This window comes from Cebus imitator, unplaced genomic scaffold, assembly GCF_001604975.1.
Source record: "Cebus imitator isolate Cc_AM_T3 unplaced genomic scaffold, Cebus_imitator-1.0 Scaffold112, whole genome shotgun sequence".
NCBI classification, from domain to species: domain Eukaryota; kingdom Metazoa; phylum Chordata; class Mammalia; order Primates; family Cebidae; genus Cebus; species Cebus imitator.
In genome coordinates this window covers 494638-509202 of record NW_016107427.1, presented here as the reverse complement: position 1 = coordinate 509202, position 14565 = coordinate 494638, and the positions used below count along the sequence as shown (strand labels likewise).

Here is a 14565-nt window from a genome sequence, read left to right as displayed (position 1 = left end):
CTCCCCACTGTGCCCTGCCTCTCGAGAAGCGGGGGCTTCAGACTTCTCAGTGCTGTAGGACTGAGCCAGGTTCTCGTCAGAGGGTGGGACAGAAGCCACTCATCCTCCTCTGAGTCAGCTTTGAAGGCAGAATTTAGTGGAACTTTTCATAGGCTTTCTTTTCTCACCCAGTTTAGCGATCATTTTATTGCAAAACCATTGATAAAAACTTGGCTAAACAAGTGAGTGATCGAATCATGCCACTGCAGTGTCTTACTCAGGCAGTAAATGGATTCCCAAGCAGTTTTCATGTCAGTGAAACCCATTCTGAAATTGCACAGGAAGTCCTCACTTTGCGTCGCCCCTGGGTTCTTGGAAGCTGACCTCGTGTGAGGGACAGCTCTGTGCTGCTGGCGCAGGTCCGGTTGTCTCAGTGGCCCTCAGGTTGCCTTCGTTACACACGTTTCACTTAAAGTCGGTTTCCAAGAACCCATCCATGATGATAAGTGAGGGCTACTGCATTCAGAGTAAAACCTGTTTTACTTTTGCCTGGGCGTGATCGTTCGCACCTGGAATCCCAACACTTTGGGAGGCCGTCGGGAGGATCACTTGAGCCCAGTTCGAGACCAGCCTGGGCAATGTAGTAAGACCTCATCTCTGTCAGACCTGAGTCAATTAAACCTCTTTTCTTAATTAAAAAAAAAGAGACACAACTTATTTAACTTATTTTACTTTTTTAAACATGGAAATTGGAGAGATTGATTTTTTAAATCTGTTTTTTATTTCTTCTTTGCATTTTCGTTTTTTTTTTTTTAGTTTTGAGACAGGATCTTACTCTGTCACCCAGGCTTCAGCAGAGTGGTGCAGTCACAGCTGACCGCCACCTCTGCGTCTTGGGCTCAAACGGTCCTCCCACCTCAGCTTCCTAAGTAGCTGGGATTACAGGCGTGCACTACCACACCTGGCTAATTTTTTTTTTCAATGGAGTCTTGTTCTGTTGCCCAGGCTGGAGTGTGATAGTGCAATCTCAGCTCACTGTAACCTCCACTTCCTGAGTTCAGACGATTCTCCTGCCTTAGCATCTGGAGTAGCTAGGACTACAGGCATGTGCCACCACGCCTGGCTATGTTTTGTATTTTTAGTAGAGACAAGGGTTTTACCATGTTGGCCAGGCTGGTCTCAAACTCCTGACTTCAGATGATGCATTTGCCTTGGCCTCCCACAGTGGTAGGATTACAGGTGTGAGCCATGGTGCCCAGCCCACCCAGCTAATTTTTGTATTTTCTGTAGTGTTGGAGTGTTGCCGTGTTACCCAGGCTCGTCTTGAGCTCCTGAGCTCAAGTGATCTGCTCGCCTCAGCCTCCCATGGTGCGCCCCTGCATCTGGCCTCAAATTTTTATACAATATGTTTGCTTATTGTAAAAATTCCTTACAATAATTTTAACGATGTGCCCCAAAAAAGTATTAACACAAAAGTGGTAGAAACCAAATTGCATACTATGTTTACTTTAAAGACAGTTTAACAACTGGAAACAATTTTACTTTAAACACAATGCATATGGCATAAGATGGAAGCAAACCCTGGTAGGGTGTAGGGTATATGCCGCGGCTGAGGAAGCAAGGACCCTCCATAGGCGTGGGCGGCAGAGCAGCCTGGTCCTGAGCGTGGAGGCTGTGGAACCTTCCCAGCCCCAGCGATGGTGTCTGTGGGACCCCCCACCCCCAGGTAGCCCCACAGGCCACGCTGCAAGGTACCCACCAGGCTCGGTCCTACTTCCTGGCCTCACGGGAGCCCCGCTGCGGGGGACCCAGGTCACCTAGCAGGGCCTCACTTCTTCCCGGCCTCACGGGAACCCAGCTGCGGGGGCCCCATGTCACCTGGCAGGACCCTTCTTCCTGGCCTCACGGAAACCCAGCTGCAGGGGACCCACGTAACCTGGCAGGGCCTCACGGGAACCCAGCTGTGGGAACCCCACATCACCTGGTGGGGCCTCACTTCTTCCCGGCCTCACGGGAACCCAGCTGCAGGGGCCCCACAACACGTGGCGGGAGCTGTAGCCTAGGGCCTTTGCGTCATTTTTCTTCGTTAAGAGATGTTTTTAAAAATGCATTTTCTCAATATAAAATCTAGAAAAGCATATTAAAAAGAAGGAACTGGCCTGTCCTCTGCAGCTGGAGGACAGGGGCCAAGCAGCCTCAGGGCCTCCCCCCGACCCCGCTCCTACCCACCCTGCTCCCGCCCACAGACCTCTGTTCTCAGCTGCCTCATGCTTAACAGACCTGTGGGCCAGGACCTCGGGCAGGGCTTGTTGGGGATGGCTTTTTCTGCTCCCCATTCCCAGCACAGGCAGCTCTATCCCACACTGGGGGTTGGTGCTGGCCTCAGCTGGACCACGTGCAGAGGCCTCCTGGGTGACCGTTGTATGGCCTCCTTGCAGTGTCCCTGGAAGGCAGGTAGTGCGTATTGTCTTTGTGACCTGGCTGCGGACATTGGGCTAAAGCCCTGCTCTGAGCTTCGCCCAGGCTTAGACATGGTGGTGTCCCCCCTCAGGGAGCCGGTGGAGTGACAGAAATGGCGGGGCCATTTTTGGAGTGGCTCATACAGAAATTCAGTCTTCAAGCCTGACTTCCATGTGGTCGTCCTGAAGGCTGGGGGAGTAGGGCTTGAAAACCTTGTAGCTAGAGAAGTGGGCGCCACCTGCACAGAGCCGAGGTGGCACCTTCCCTCTCCATGGCTGCCCGCCCTCATGGAGCCGTGGCTGCAGCACAGGGCAGGTGCTGTGGAGCGTGGCTGTGTGGGGTGGCAGGTGACTCCCTCCTCTCAATGCCCTTTCCCACCACAGGCTTTGCTGCAGATGGTGTGTGATGAGAGCCACCAGATCCTGGCGCTGTCAGAAGGCCTCACGCCCTCTGGTGCTCTGGGCACAGGCGAGCCACACCCAGCCTGGAAGGCAAACGAGGTACCGGATGGCTCGCTCTGTGGGGGGAGGACACAGTTTTACTTTGCACCTCACATCTTTTCCCAAGGATTTAAGGAGCTCGCAGCAACGGCCGCATTTTCAGGGCCACATGTGGGCACGTGGAGTCTAGGATTTCTTTAGCACAAGCAGAAAGACAGACTGTTGGCCTGAGAACCCTGGGGAGGCCTTCCCACTTCCCGCAGCGAGCGCAGATTCTGGGGGCAGGTTCCCCACGGGACGGGACATGGAGGTGTGTGGGGGGCAGAAGCGCTCCAGGCTTTTGGGCCCATGCCCTGCATGAGTCCAGGGGAGGCTGAGAGTGCTCTCCCTGCCTGAGTCCCCGGGAGGCCGAGAGTGCTCTCCCTGCCTGAGTCCCAGGGGAGGCCGAGAGTGCTCTTCCCTGCCTGAGTCCCAGGGTAGGCCGAGAGTGCTCTCCCTGCCTGAGTCCCAGGGGAGGCCGAGAGTGCTCTCCCTGCGTGAGTCCCGGGAGGCCGAGAGTGCTCTCCCTGTGTGAGTCCCGGGAGGCCGAGAGTGCTCTCTCTTGGCCATGTGGCCCTGAGGACTCAGCCCATCCCACCACTTGGCCCCAAGGCCCCTCCTCCTGCCCCTCGGGTGACTTGCCCTCTGGCCTTGTTCCTCCCCTTGGGCCTCTCCTACCTCCACTTCCACACCCCAAGCCCCAGCAACTGGACCTCAGGGCCTCATCTCTGTGCTGCCCTTCCCCTGTCCCACTTCTCCCCAGGCCCTGCCCATCTCCCTGCTTTTCTCCTTCCAGCACCAGGGCCTGCAGAGTTTGTGGAGTGGGTGCTGAGCCTGTCATGTTCCCTCCCATCTCCCATGCCCACTCCGTCCTGCTCCTGTGTCTGCCTCTGACCAGGAGCAGAGCTTTGTGAGGGAGGGACGGACTTTGTCCCCCATGCCTGGAACTCACAGGGCGTGCCGGTACCCTGGAGAGCTGGTGGGTCAGCCCCATCTGCCACTGCCTGCCCATCCAGCAGGCCCTTGTCCTGTGCGAGCAACAGCCTGGCTGGCACTCGGTAGGCTCATCGGTGCTGCATGCCACCCGGGGGACCAGTGGGCAGCCCTTTGCAGCCTTAGACACCCCTCCAGGCTCCAGGCCTCGAAGGTGCAGCAGCAGGAAAAGAAGGAAGCAGCTTTGCTGATGTTTTCCTGACCTTACTGTATCGTTTTTTTCACCTCTTCTCTTCTCACAATGGCAGTGTTTACTTCTGGTGCCCTGAATGGCCCTGGGCAGTGTGTGTCTTCTCTTCTGTCAGGGTCATTTCTGTTTGAACGGGTGTCCATTTGTTCAGCTGCCATAACAGAACACCCCAGTGCAGGGGCCTAAACGGCAGACCTTGATTTCGTCTGTTCGGGAATCATGTGCCACAGGGCTGGGTGCTGGTTTGCAGACAGCGCCGCCCTGCTGTGGCCTCACATGGTGGAGAGCGAGTGAGCCCCGGCATCTCTTCTTCTTACGAGGCCTCGTTTACCCTGAATCACCTCCCACAGGCCCCATCTGCAAACACAGTCACACTGGGAAGTGTGGGGAGCAAGCATGCAGTCTTCATGACGCCTGCAGGTGCACTAGTGAGGACTGCTTCCTCCTCACTTTAGGACCTGCCCACCACGTGCCCTGACTGGAGTGGGGAGTTTCTGCAGGTCATGCAGGAGGCATTTGAAAAAGAGCAGGAGATGCAGGGAGTTGAGCTCCAGCTCCAGCTTGGGGGCTCGGATCCGGGGGGTCGCAGCTCCGTGCTTGAAAGGCTGGAGAAGGTCATCCCTGAGCAGGTGAGGGACAGCTGTGCCACCAGGCCTCAGTTTACCCCAGGAGTCCAGCCCTGGCAGAGTGGGTGACACGGACTCTTTTGTATCTGAATTTTGTTTGTGTGTTTCTCTCCACCGCTGGAATGTGGCCGTGACCCAGGTGGTCATGCTCAGTCCACACGGGATGCTATGATTTTCCGTCTGCAGCTCTAACGAGGACACCTGTGCATGTGATCCACCCTCACCGCCTCACTGTGTTTTGAGATTAGCAGCTAGAGAGACATTCCATGTTCCAAGTAGCCCCTCCTGGGTGGTGAGGTGCTCTTTGTGCAGGGCTGGGTGGCGGTGCCATGGGGACACTAGAAATCCTGTCACCACCATTGTACACGTGAGGAGACCCAGTGTTGAGAGTAACCAGCTTGCAGGCCTCATGCAGGGTAGCGTGGCCCAGCCCTGATGCCCACGGGCCTGAGCTGAGACCCAGAGGCTACTGTGCACCCTCTCTAGACTCAGCAGGCTTGGAAGGCTGGGGCGTGTGGCAGCCACCTGGGGCTCAGGCTGCTTGTCCTCCTCTGCCCCCAGGGATACCTGCAGGAAAAGTCACTGGAGCATCTGTGCCTGCTGGACCGGAGTGGCCTGCTGTCCGAGATCCAGGCTCTGCGTGCCCAGCTGCGCGTGACGCACCTGCAGAACCAGGAGAAACTGCAGCACCTGCACATGGCGCTGACCAGCGCGGAGGCGTGTGGGAGCCAGCAGGAGCACCAGCTGCGCAGGCAGGGTGGGTGCCACTGTTCCCACTGCCTGTGGGGCCCTGCCCCTGTCCTTGCCACCTGATGCTCACCTGTGTGGCCTTGGGGCAGAGTGTGGTGACAGGCTACCATCTTGTCGGGCCCCCAAGTGTCGCTACAGTTGTCAGCTGATAAAAGGGAGCAGAAAGGACCCTGGAGACAGGCAGAGCTGGGAGGGGCCGGGGCATGGAGGCGTCATGGCCAAGCCCAGTGTGGGCAGGAGGGGTCTGTGTTGGGCTCTGAGTGCTGGCAGAGTTTGGGGAGCTTGCACTAGAGTTAGGAATGTCTTGTAGGTTTCTACATTTAGTTTAGGTTCTTTGGGAGTTTGTATGTAGACGCACATGTCATCGTGGGTAAGCAATGATTGATTTTTCATTTCTCGCCCTCGTTTTCTTGCGTGCTGTGCCGCCAGCTGCTTGGGCAGACGCCCTTCCCTGCTCTCAGTTTTGGGGGCAGGACCTGGTCTCGTGCCCGTGTGGGTGGGGTCAGGCACCCTTGGTCAGCTCAGGCAAGTGCCCTCTGTTCTTACTTTTGGATTCTGTCAAGGGGAAAAGCCTTGCAGTTGAGGCCATGGCCTTCGTCCTGGCGCCTTGTCCTTCCTTCATGCTCTCTGGGCCGGGGCCGGGCGCTGGTCTCAGTTTCCTTTCCCTCGCAAGGGGCGCTGATCTCTAGATTCCTTTCTCTTGTGCCTTTTTCTGCTTGATGCTGGGTAGCACCAGCCCCGTGGGGGTTTGGGAAGTATCCCCTCCGTTGTCTAGAATTGGGGTTATGTCTTCTTTAAGTTTTGGAAGAATTTTCCAGTAAAGCCACCTGGGCCTGGAGTTGCCTCTATTGGAGGCAGTTTAGGGTGTGAGTGGGGCTGGGGTGGCACTTCAGGACGGCCACAGGGATGCATCGCTCCTGGACTCTGTGGACTCCCTGCCAGGAGCGTGGGCCCGGAAGGAAGTGGCCCAGATGGCAGAAATGAACGTCCTGCTCCACCCACAATGAAAGCTTCTAGTCCACAGAACCTCCTTTCTTCCCGAAGCGGATTCAGCCTGTGCCCCGACGAGTCTGTCTCTGACCGTGTCACGCGTGCAGCATGGGGAGCTTACGGGGCCTGTATTTCTGTTTTTCGCCTTTCTCAGTTGAACTGCTGACCTATAAAGTAGAACAGGAGAAGTCCATTGCAGGTGACTTGCAGAAGACGCTGAGAGAAGAGGAGGATAAAGCAAACGGCCTGCAGAAGTTCCTGGCGGCTGAGCAGAGTGCCGTGCGGGATTTGAAGTCTGAGCTCTGTGAGTGCAGGCAGGAGAGCGAGCGGCTGTCCGGCTCCCTCCACGAGGTGCAGCAGGAGGTCCTCCAGCTGAGGTGCGTGGCATCCACCTTCCCTGGACACTGGCGGGAGTCTCGCCATTGTGGCCACCGTTTTTTGGCAATGAAGGGAAACAGAACCTCTGGTGGGCTGCAGTTGGGCAGCCCCAGGGGCACCGCACCCTGCTGTCCCTGGGCTGATAATCCTGCAGTGGGGGTGCAGCACATGCACAGGGCATGGCAGGGTTCTGCCCTCCCCTCCTGGAGCTCCCAGCCCCTGAGAGAACACTCTGGCCCGTGTAGTCAGAGTGTTCTGTGACGTGAGGCCTGGGACCACCTGTGTCTCTGTGCAGATCCGTGCTGAGCAGTAAGGAGAACGAGCTGAAGGCCATGCGTCAGGAGCTGGAGAGCGAGCAGGGGAAGGGGCATGCCCTGCAGAGCCAGCTGGAGGAGGAGCAGCTGCGGCACCTGCAGAGGGAGGGCCAGAATGCCAAGGCTCTGGAGGTGACTGGGCGTCAGGGCGAGGTGGCCGGCATAGGCTGTGTCCCTTGGAAGCCTACAGCCATGCTCCTTCTCCGTCCTCTTTTCCTGTTCTTGAGGGCAGCGTGCCCAGTTGACAGCAGTGTGAGGCAGCAGGATAGGGCTGTGTTTTCAGGTAAAACTGCAGCTTGGTATAGTGGCAGCCACCATGGGGCAGATATTGCGGTTACCCATGGTGGCACGTTGCCCCTGCCTGAAGTCCCCACTATCCCTCAGCATTAGCTCTGGAGATGGACACAGCACCCTGTCCATCCGAGATGGAGTGCAGCCTCAGAGGTCTGTGTACGGGGCAGGTCGGTGGCGGGGACCCTCGGCTTTGTGTGGCAGAGGCCTAGCAGGCATCATATAGCTGTCGAGCAAGTCTGCACCAGTTCCATAGGCTATGGCTTTCAACAGCATGGAAATGGTGGTTCAAAGCAAGCAGGGTGCATATCTCTGAGCCTCTTTGGTTAGTGACTTTCTGAAGAGGGGCCAGGGACTTCTCTGAATCCAGGACATGCACATGCAGTTCCTCAACACCACTTCCAACAAAGTGTGTCATCCCCAGTCTGGGTTTGCTGTTACTTGATGAACAAAAAAGCTTGTACCTACATATGGCTAATAGGGTGCATTTCAAAAGGCAGGCTTACTGGGCTAAGGTGTATAAACAGATGTGGACAGGAAGACAATTTAGACACTTTTCCTCGTGATTCAACGTCTCCTGTCGTGTCTTCTTGCCGCCTAGGAGCTGCGGGCATCTTTGGAGACGCAGCGTGCTCAGAGCAGTCGGCTCTGCGTGGCACTGAAACACGAGCAGGTGGCCAAGGACAACCTCCAGAAGGAGCTGCGCATCGAGCACTCACGCTGTGAGGCCTTGTTGGCCCAGGAGCGGACCCAGCTCTCCGAGCTCCAGAAGGACCTGGCGGCTGAGAAGAGCCGCACCCTGGAGCTGTCAGAGGCCTTGCGGCACGAGCGGCTCCTGACCGAGCAGCTGAGCCAGAGGACGCAGGAGGCTTGCGTGCAGCAGGACACACAGGCACACCACACTCTGCTGCGGAAGCTGAGGGAGGAGAAGTCCCGTGTGGTGGACTTGCAGGCGATGCTCGAAAAGGTGCAGCAGCAAGCCGTGCGCTCTCAGCAGCAGCTCGAGGCCGAGGCTCAGAAGCACTGTGAGGAGCTCAGGAGGGAGAAGGAGGTAAGTGCCACGCTGAAGGCCACAGTGGAAGCCCTGCACACCCCAGAACGAGAGCTGATTTGCTTTCTGGAGAGAGATAGGGAGAAACCAGCATGGTTGCAGGCAGAATTAGAGCAGTCGCACCCACGGTCAAAAGAGCAAGAAGCACGCAAGGCTGCAAGCAGGAGTGCGGAGGCCGGGCAGAGCCCAGCGGCCATGGAGCAGTGGAGGAAGTGGCAGACAGACAAGGAGAAGCTGGTGAGAGCCGCCTGCCGGCGGAGCGTCCGCACCTGGACTTGATAGCAGGTGGAATTAGCAGGGTTCACGTGGGGGACGCGAGGTTTGTGTTGGCTCTCAGATCTGGTCTGCCCTGTCTGTGTGCTCTGGCGCGGGCCCCACACTACTGTTTCTATAGCTTTCTAGAAAGTGTTGAAATCAGGAAGCATGATTCCTCCACCTTCATTCTTCCTTTTCGAGATTGTTTCAGCTCTGTGGGACTTCTTGCTGTTCCATAGGAATTTGAGGATGGCTTTTGTATTTCTGCAGAAACTGTCATTGAGAGTTTCTTAGAGGTTGCATTAAATCTGCTGATAGCTCTGGCTAGTACTGACAGCTGGGAAGTAAGAGGTCTTCTGACCCATGATTACAGAATGTGTTTCTCCATTTAATTAGGTTGGGTTTCTTGTTTTTTGAGATAGAGTCTGGCTCTGTCACCCGGATGGAGTGCAGTGGCGCGATCTCGGCTCACGGCAACCCCTGCCTCCTTGGTTCAAGTGCTTCTTCTTGAGAGTCGTGGCACGTGCCTGTAGTCCCAGCTACATGGGAGGTAGCCTGGCTAATTTTTGTATTTTTAGTAGAAACGTGGTTTTGCCGTGTTGGCCATGCTGGTCTCAAGCTCCTGACCTCCGGTGATCCACCCACCTTGGCCTCTCAAAGCGCTGGGACTATAGGAGTGAGCCACTGCTCCCGCTGTGTACTTACGTCTTTTTCAGTTTCTTTCAGTAGTGTTTTGTTGCTTTCAAAATATAAGTTGAATAGTTTTATTAAATTTATTTATTTATTTTTATTTTATTTTAATTTTGAGACAGATCTCATTCTGTCACCCAGGCTGGAGTGCAGTGGCATCATGATCTCAACAACGTTGAATAGAAGTGATGAGGGCAGGCCGGGCACAGTGGCGGGTGCCTGTAATCCCAACACTTTGGAAGGCCAAGGTGGGTGAATCATTGGAGATCAGGAGTTTGAGACCAGCCTGGCCAACATGACAAAAGCCCATTTCTTTCTTTCTTTCTTTCTTTCTTTTTTTTTTTTTTTAAAATAGACGGGGTTTCTTCATGTTGGTCAGGCTGATCTTGAACTCCGGACCTCAGGTGATCCACCCGCCTCAGCCTCCCAAAGTGCTGGGATTACAGGCGTTTGCCACCGCGCCTGGCCCAGGCGAAAGCCCATTTCTACTAAAAATAGAAAAAATTAGCTGGGCATGGTGGTGCATGCCCATAATCTCAGTTACTCAGGAGGTTGAGGCAGGAGAATCGCTTGAACCTGGGAAGCTTTGAGGTTGCAGTGAGCCGGGATTGCGCCACTGCACCCCTGGGCAACAAGAGCGAGACTGCACCTCAAAAAAAAAACAACTCTTCAGAATACTTGTAGTGTTTTATTTCCAGAAGCCTTTGGTGAGCAGGGAGGTGGTTTGGTGGCGCAGACAGTGTGGCCGAGCATGGCAAAAGCATCCGCTGCGGTTTTGTGGCAATGCAGCGCCCTGGCTGAGTTGAGACTTGGGGTGTGTGTTTGCCTTTCTCCCGGACACAGCACCCTGGCTGAGTTGAGATTGGGGTGTGTGTTTGCCTTTTTCCCCGGCACAGGACCCTAGTTGAGTTGAGACTTGGGGTGTGTGTTTGCCTTTTTCCCGGGCACAGCACCCTGGCTGAGTTGAGATTGGGGTGTGTGTTTGCCTTTTTCCTGGGCACAGAACCCTGGTTGAGTTGAGACAGGGTGTGTGTTTGCCTTTTTCCCAGGCAAGGGCTTTGCCTTTTATGGGGTGCTCAAGGGAGTCTTTGCTTGTTGAGAATTTCCTGAAACCATGCCTGAAGTTTCCAGCCAAAACCTTTTATTTAATGTAGATTCTTTATTGAAAAGAATGGTAACACAAGTGCTTAAAAAAGAAATACAAAGAAAATGTTTTCTAAGTTGTGTTAGTAACTTTCCTTCAGGATGCACCTTGACACGTACTTTTAGTGAGGTGGCCCTTCCCGAGTTCTTTTTACTGAGGATGGTGAATTTGATCTGGTTATAGAACCTTCTCTAGCTGAAGCCATTGAAGCCTCCCAAGATAGTGGTATGCCAGAGACAATTCCATCTTTTCTAAATAATATAATTTCATCAGTTCATCTGTATCTTACTTTTCTTACTAGAAAATAGAAAATAGAATGACTCTTGTTTGCTTACAAGGCCTGAGCATTGAGTGAGGTGCTGTCAGGAAGGTGGAGTCCGAGCTGCACCCTGGTCACCACAGTGGCAGGGGCACTGGTGCCATGTAGTGCAGGCTTAGCTGAGCATCCTCCGGGCTGGGTGGCCTCTGCTTAGTGCTGGGGATCCCTCCCTGACATGGCGAGCCGCCTCTGTGTGTCTGTACCTTGGGCCTCTTCCCGCCGGATCTGTCTTTTTTTGTCACAAGGAAGCCCCAGCAGCACTGGTGACTCCAAGGCCCTTCAGAGGCTGCCCATCCTTCCTTGCCCTATCGTGCAATGGCCTTTCTGTCCCTCGCCTGGAAGTGCAGTGGGCACGGGCTCAGGCACTTGCTGACACGCTTCTCTTGGGCACCAGACGTGGCCTGGGCCCCCATCCTACAGAAGGGAAGGTTGCCGCTCCTCGAGGTCTAGCTTAGGGGCCCAGGACCACATGGCCATGCAGGCGCAGCCCCAGGGCTGCACTCAGGCTCGTATATGTGTGCACGTTCACATGCACGTTTGTGCCTGTCCATGTCTGTGTTGGCATGAATCTCTGTGTGCGGTGCGTCAGGCTGTGGGTCCCAGTGGAGAACCGCAGAGGCTGCCTGCCCAAGCGCCTTTTTCTGGTCTGTGAGTGGGCTCCCCTGTAACGTGACTGTGCGTTTTGGTCTTTTGCTTGGCAGTTTTTTTTTTTTTTTTTTGAGATGGAGTCTCGCTCTGTCACCAGGCTGGAGTGCTGTGGCACAATCTCGGCTCACTGCAGCATCTGCCTCCTGGGTTCAAGCGATTCTTCCACCTCAGTCTCCTGAGTAGCTGGGACTACAGGCGTGTGCCACCACGCCTGGCTAATTTTTTGTATTTTTAATAGAGATGGGGTTTCACCACGTTGGCCAGCATGGTCTCGATCTTTTGACCTCGTGATCTGCCCACCTTGGCCTCCCAAAGTGCTGGGATTACAGGCGTGAGCCACCGCATCTGGCCAGCTTGGCAGTTTTTTTGGTTGTTGATTTTTTGGAGTGGAGTCTAGCTCTGTGCCCCAGCTGGAGTGCAGTGGTGCAATCTCGGCTCACTGTAACCTCTGCCTCCTGGGTTCAAGCGAGTCTCCTGCTGCAGCCTCCTGAGTAGCTGGGACTACAGACTTGTGCTACCATTTCCAGCTAATTTTTATATTTTTAGTAGAGATGGGTTTCTCCATGTTGGCCAGGCTGGTCTCAAACTCCTGACCTCAGGTGATCTGCCCGCCTCAGCCTCCCGAAGTGCTGGGATTACAGGTGTGAGCCGCTGCCCCCGGCCGGCAGTTTTGTTTGTGGACACTCAGGTGAACATCTTTTCCTTTTTCTGTTAACAACAGCGGGAATTAGAACTGCAGCGTCAGCGTGACTTGCATAAGATCAAGCAGCTTCAGCAGATGGTGAGAGACCTGGAGTCGAAGGATGAGGCACCTGGTGGCCGCCTCCACCCAGATTCTGCCCATGGGGCTGCCACTTCGGACGTGGACCACCTCCAGGAACAGCAGCGAGAGCTGGAGGCCATGAGGCAGCGGCTGCTCTGTGCTGCGGGGCTCCTCACCAGCTTCGCCAGTCAGGCCGTGGGCAGGTATGCACCTGACCACCCGGCGCCCGCTGGGCCCTTGCAGCCACACGTCTGTCAGAGAGCCTTCCTGAGGGTCTGGGCACATCTGGTGTGAAGCCTCTGCTCCTTTGCACTTAACGCTCTAGTCCTCTTCCCGGGACTCTCCTGAGGGATTCCGGAATGGCATTTATGTTCTAACGTTAGAGAAAAAAATCCTGTGATTCAGAATACACCTAACGTGGGGCTTCCATGTTTCTTTGAGGTGGCTTGGTTCTCTTGACAGTTTGTGAAGTTGCTCACCATCCAGAGGGTTGGGTTTGGAGTCTCCTGTGCCCCCCAGGCTGGCACTGCCCAGTGTCTGGGTCACTCGAGGCCACTCATGACCAGGATGATGATTGTGATGTTTCATATGGACAGAAAGAGTAATGCTAATGAACTCAGCGAATACAGTTCCTTCTATACTTGGACTTAATTTAGAGAGCAGCATGATTTCTTTTTTTCTGAGACCGAGTCTTGCTCTGTCTCCCAGGCTGGAGTGTAGTAGTGCAGTTTGGGCTCACTGCAACTGCAACGTCTGCCTCCCGTGTTCAAGCGATTCTACTGCCTCAGCCTCCTGAGTAACTGGGATTACAGATGCCCGCCACCACACGCAGCTGGGTGTTGTATTTTTAGTAGAGACAGGGTTTCGCCATGCTGGCAAGGCGGGTCTCAAACTCCTACCCTTATGATCTGCCTGCCTTGGCCTCCCAAAGTGCTGGGATTGCAGGCGTGAGCCACCATGCCTGGCCAAGCAGCATGATTTCTAAGCCAAGTTTCATTCAGTACAGCAGTTTAAATCATTAATTCTGGTAGAAAGCTGCAGCGCATGGCAGGCAGTGGCTTCCCCTACTGGAGGTTTCTGAGCTCTATTGCCCCTGTGGGCTTCTCTCTGTGCTTCATGGCTGGACGGAGATACACACAGGCTCCTCAGGAACCTGTCTTCTCTTTGTCTCTTGTGAGCAGACAGTTCTGTAGTTTTGGGTAATGCTTACTTGGGGTGCGCATGAACCTTTAGGTGCCCATTTATTCCTACAGGACAATTAATGATTGGACATCATCCAATGAGAAGGCAGTGGCATCTTTACTGCACACATTGGAGGAGCTGAAATCTGAGTTGAGCAGGCCCACTTCCTCCCAGGTAAGGGGTGAGCACCCCCAGGTCCCTGCTGCGGCGCCTCCCCGAGAGGAGCCCTCTCGGCAGCTTTGTGGTTTCTTTTTTACACTGTTTGGTTTTTTTTCCTTCCTCACTGTCTTCTCTGATGTCTTCTCTGACTTTATGGCTGCTATCTGGGTGAGTGGGTGGGGGCCGATCCCATGGGCCAAGTGGAAACGGATGCCCTCCACGTCCTGGGTCACTTGTGTGTCTTCGGGGGCCAAGCCCTGCTGTCCATGGAGTGCTGCATGACTGCGTGGACCCCCTCCTCACGTGCCGCTCACCGTGCACATTCCGCAGCTGCTGGTCTGGAGGGGCCATGGTTCTGCTCTGCTCTGCTCTGGGGGCTGATGTTCACCTCTGCCTGGCCCAGCCTGCTGGCTTTGTATTTGTGTTGATGGCCTTTGCTAGAAACAAAAACTCAAGTCCTCTTGGGAAAGTCTGAGCTCACTGTAAGCTGCCTCTGGAGGAGTTGGGAACCTGGCTGCTGTTATAACTTCCTGATGCGTGTTCTGGGGCATTTATGGAATTGTGACTTTTTTCATGGAGCCCGTGCATGTGAGCTGCCGGAGAGCTGCACAGCATCATTGTGGGTGGGGTGTACCCTGCCCGTGTTGGGCACTGGTGGCCTTCAGTGTGCCCACCCTCCATAGGCTGAAGGTCCTTTTGGTGGTGGAAGTAGCCTGTTTTGAGGAGCTTCACATCTGCCCCCTTGGGATGAACTAATAGCGATCCAGCTACCTGTTAATAAGGCGCTGTTGGAACAACCAAATGGTCTGTGATTTGATGACTTTTACAGTTTTCTGCCAGCTCCACAAGCTTCGTGTTGAATCCCAGACACATTAATTACAATTCATTCCTAAAAGCAATTTGA

General features: G+C 54.8%; 1 protein-coding gene across 1 annotated transcript in view; it reads left to right on the top strand.

Moving 5' to 3' along the window:
- The window catches only part of PCNT (pericentrin), a 112547-nt gene that overhangs the window by 89876 nt on the left and 8106 nt on the right, over positions 1 to 14565 (top strand). Inside the window, exons 34-41 of the mRNA XM_017538476.2 lie at positions 2823 to 2939; positions 4557 to 4730; positions 5289 to 5484; positions 6622 to 6844; positions 7141 to 7291; positions 8052 to 8501; positions 12279 to 12523; positions 13574 to 13937. Coding sequence (XP_017393965.2) covers positions 2823 to 2939; positions 4557 to 4730; positions 5289 to 5484; positions 6622 to 6844; positions 7141 to 7291; positions 8052 to 8501; positions 12279 to 12523; positions 13574 to 13937 — 1920 coding nt within the window. The remainder of the gene's footprint in view (positions 1 to 2822; positions 2940 to 4556; positions 4731 to 5288; positions 5485 to 6621; positions 6845 to 7140; positions 7292 to 8051; positions 8502 to 12278; positions 12524 to 13573; positions 13938 to 14565) is intronic.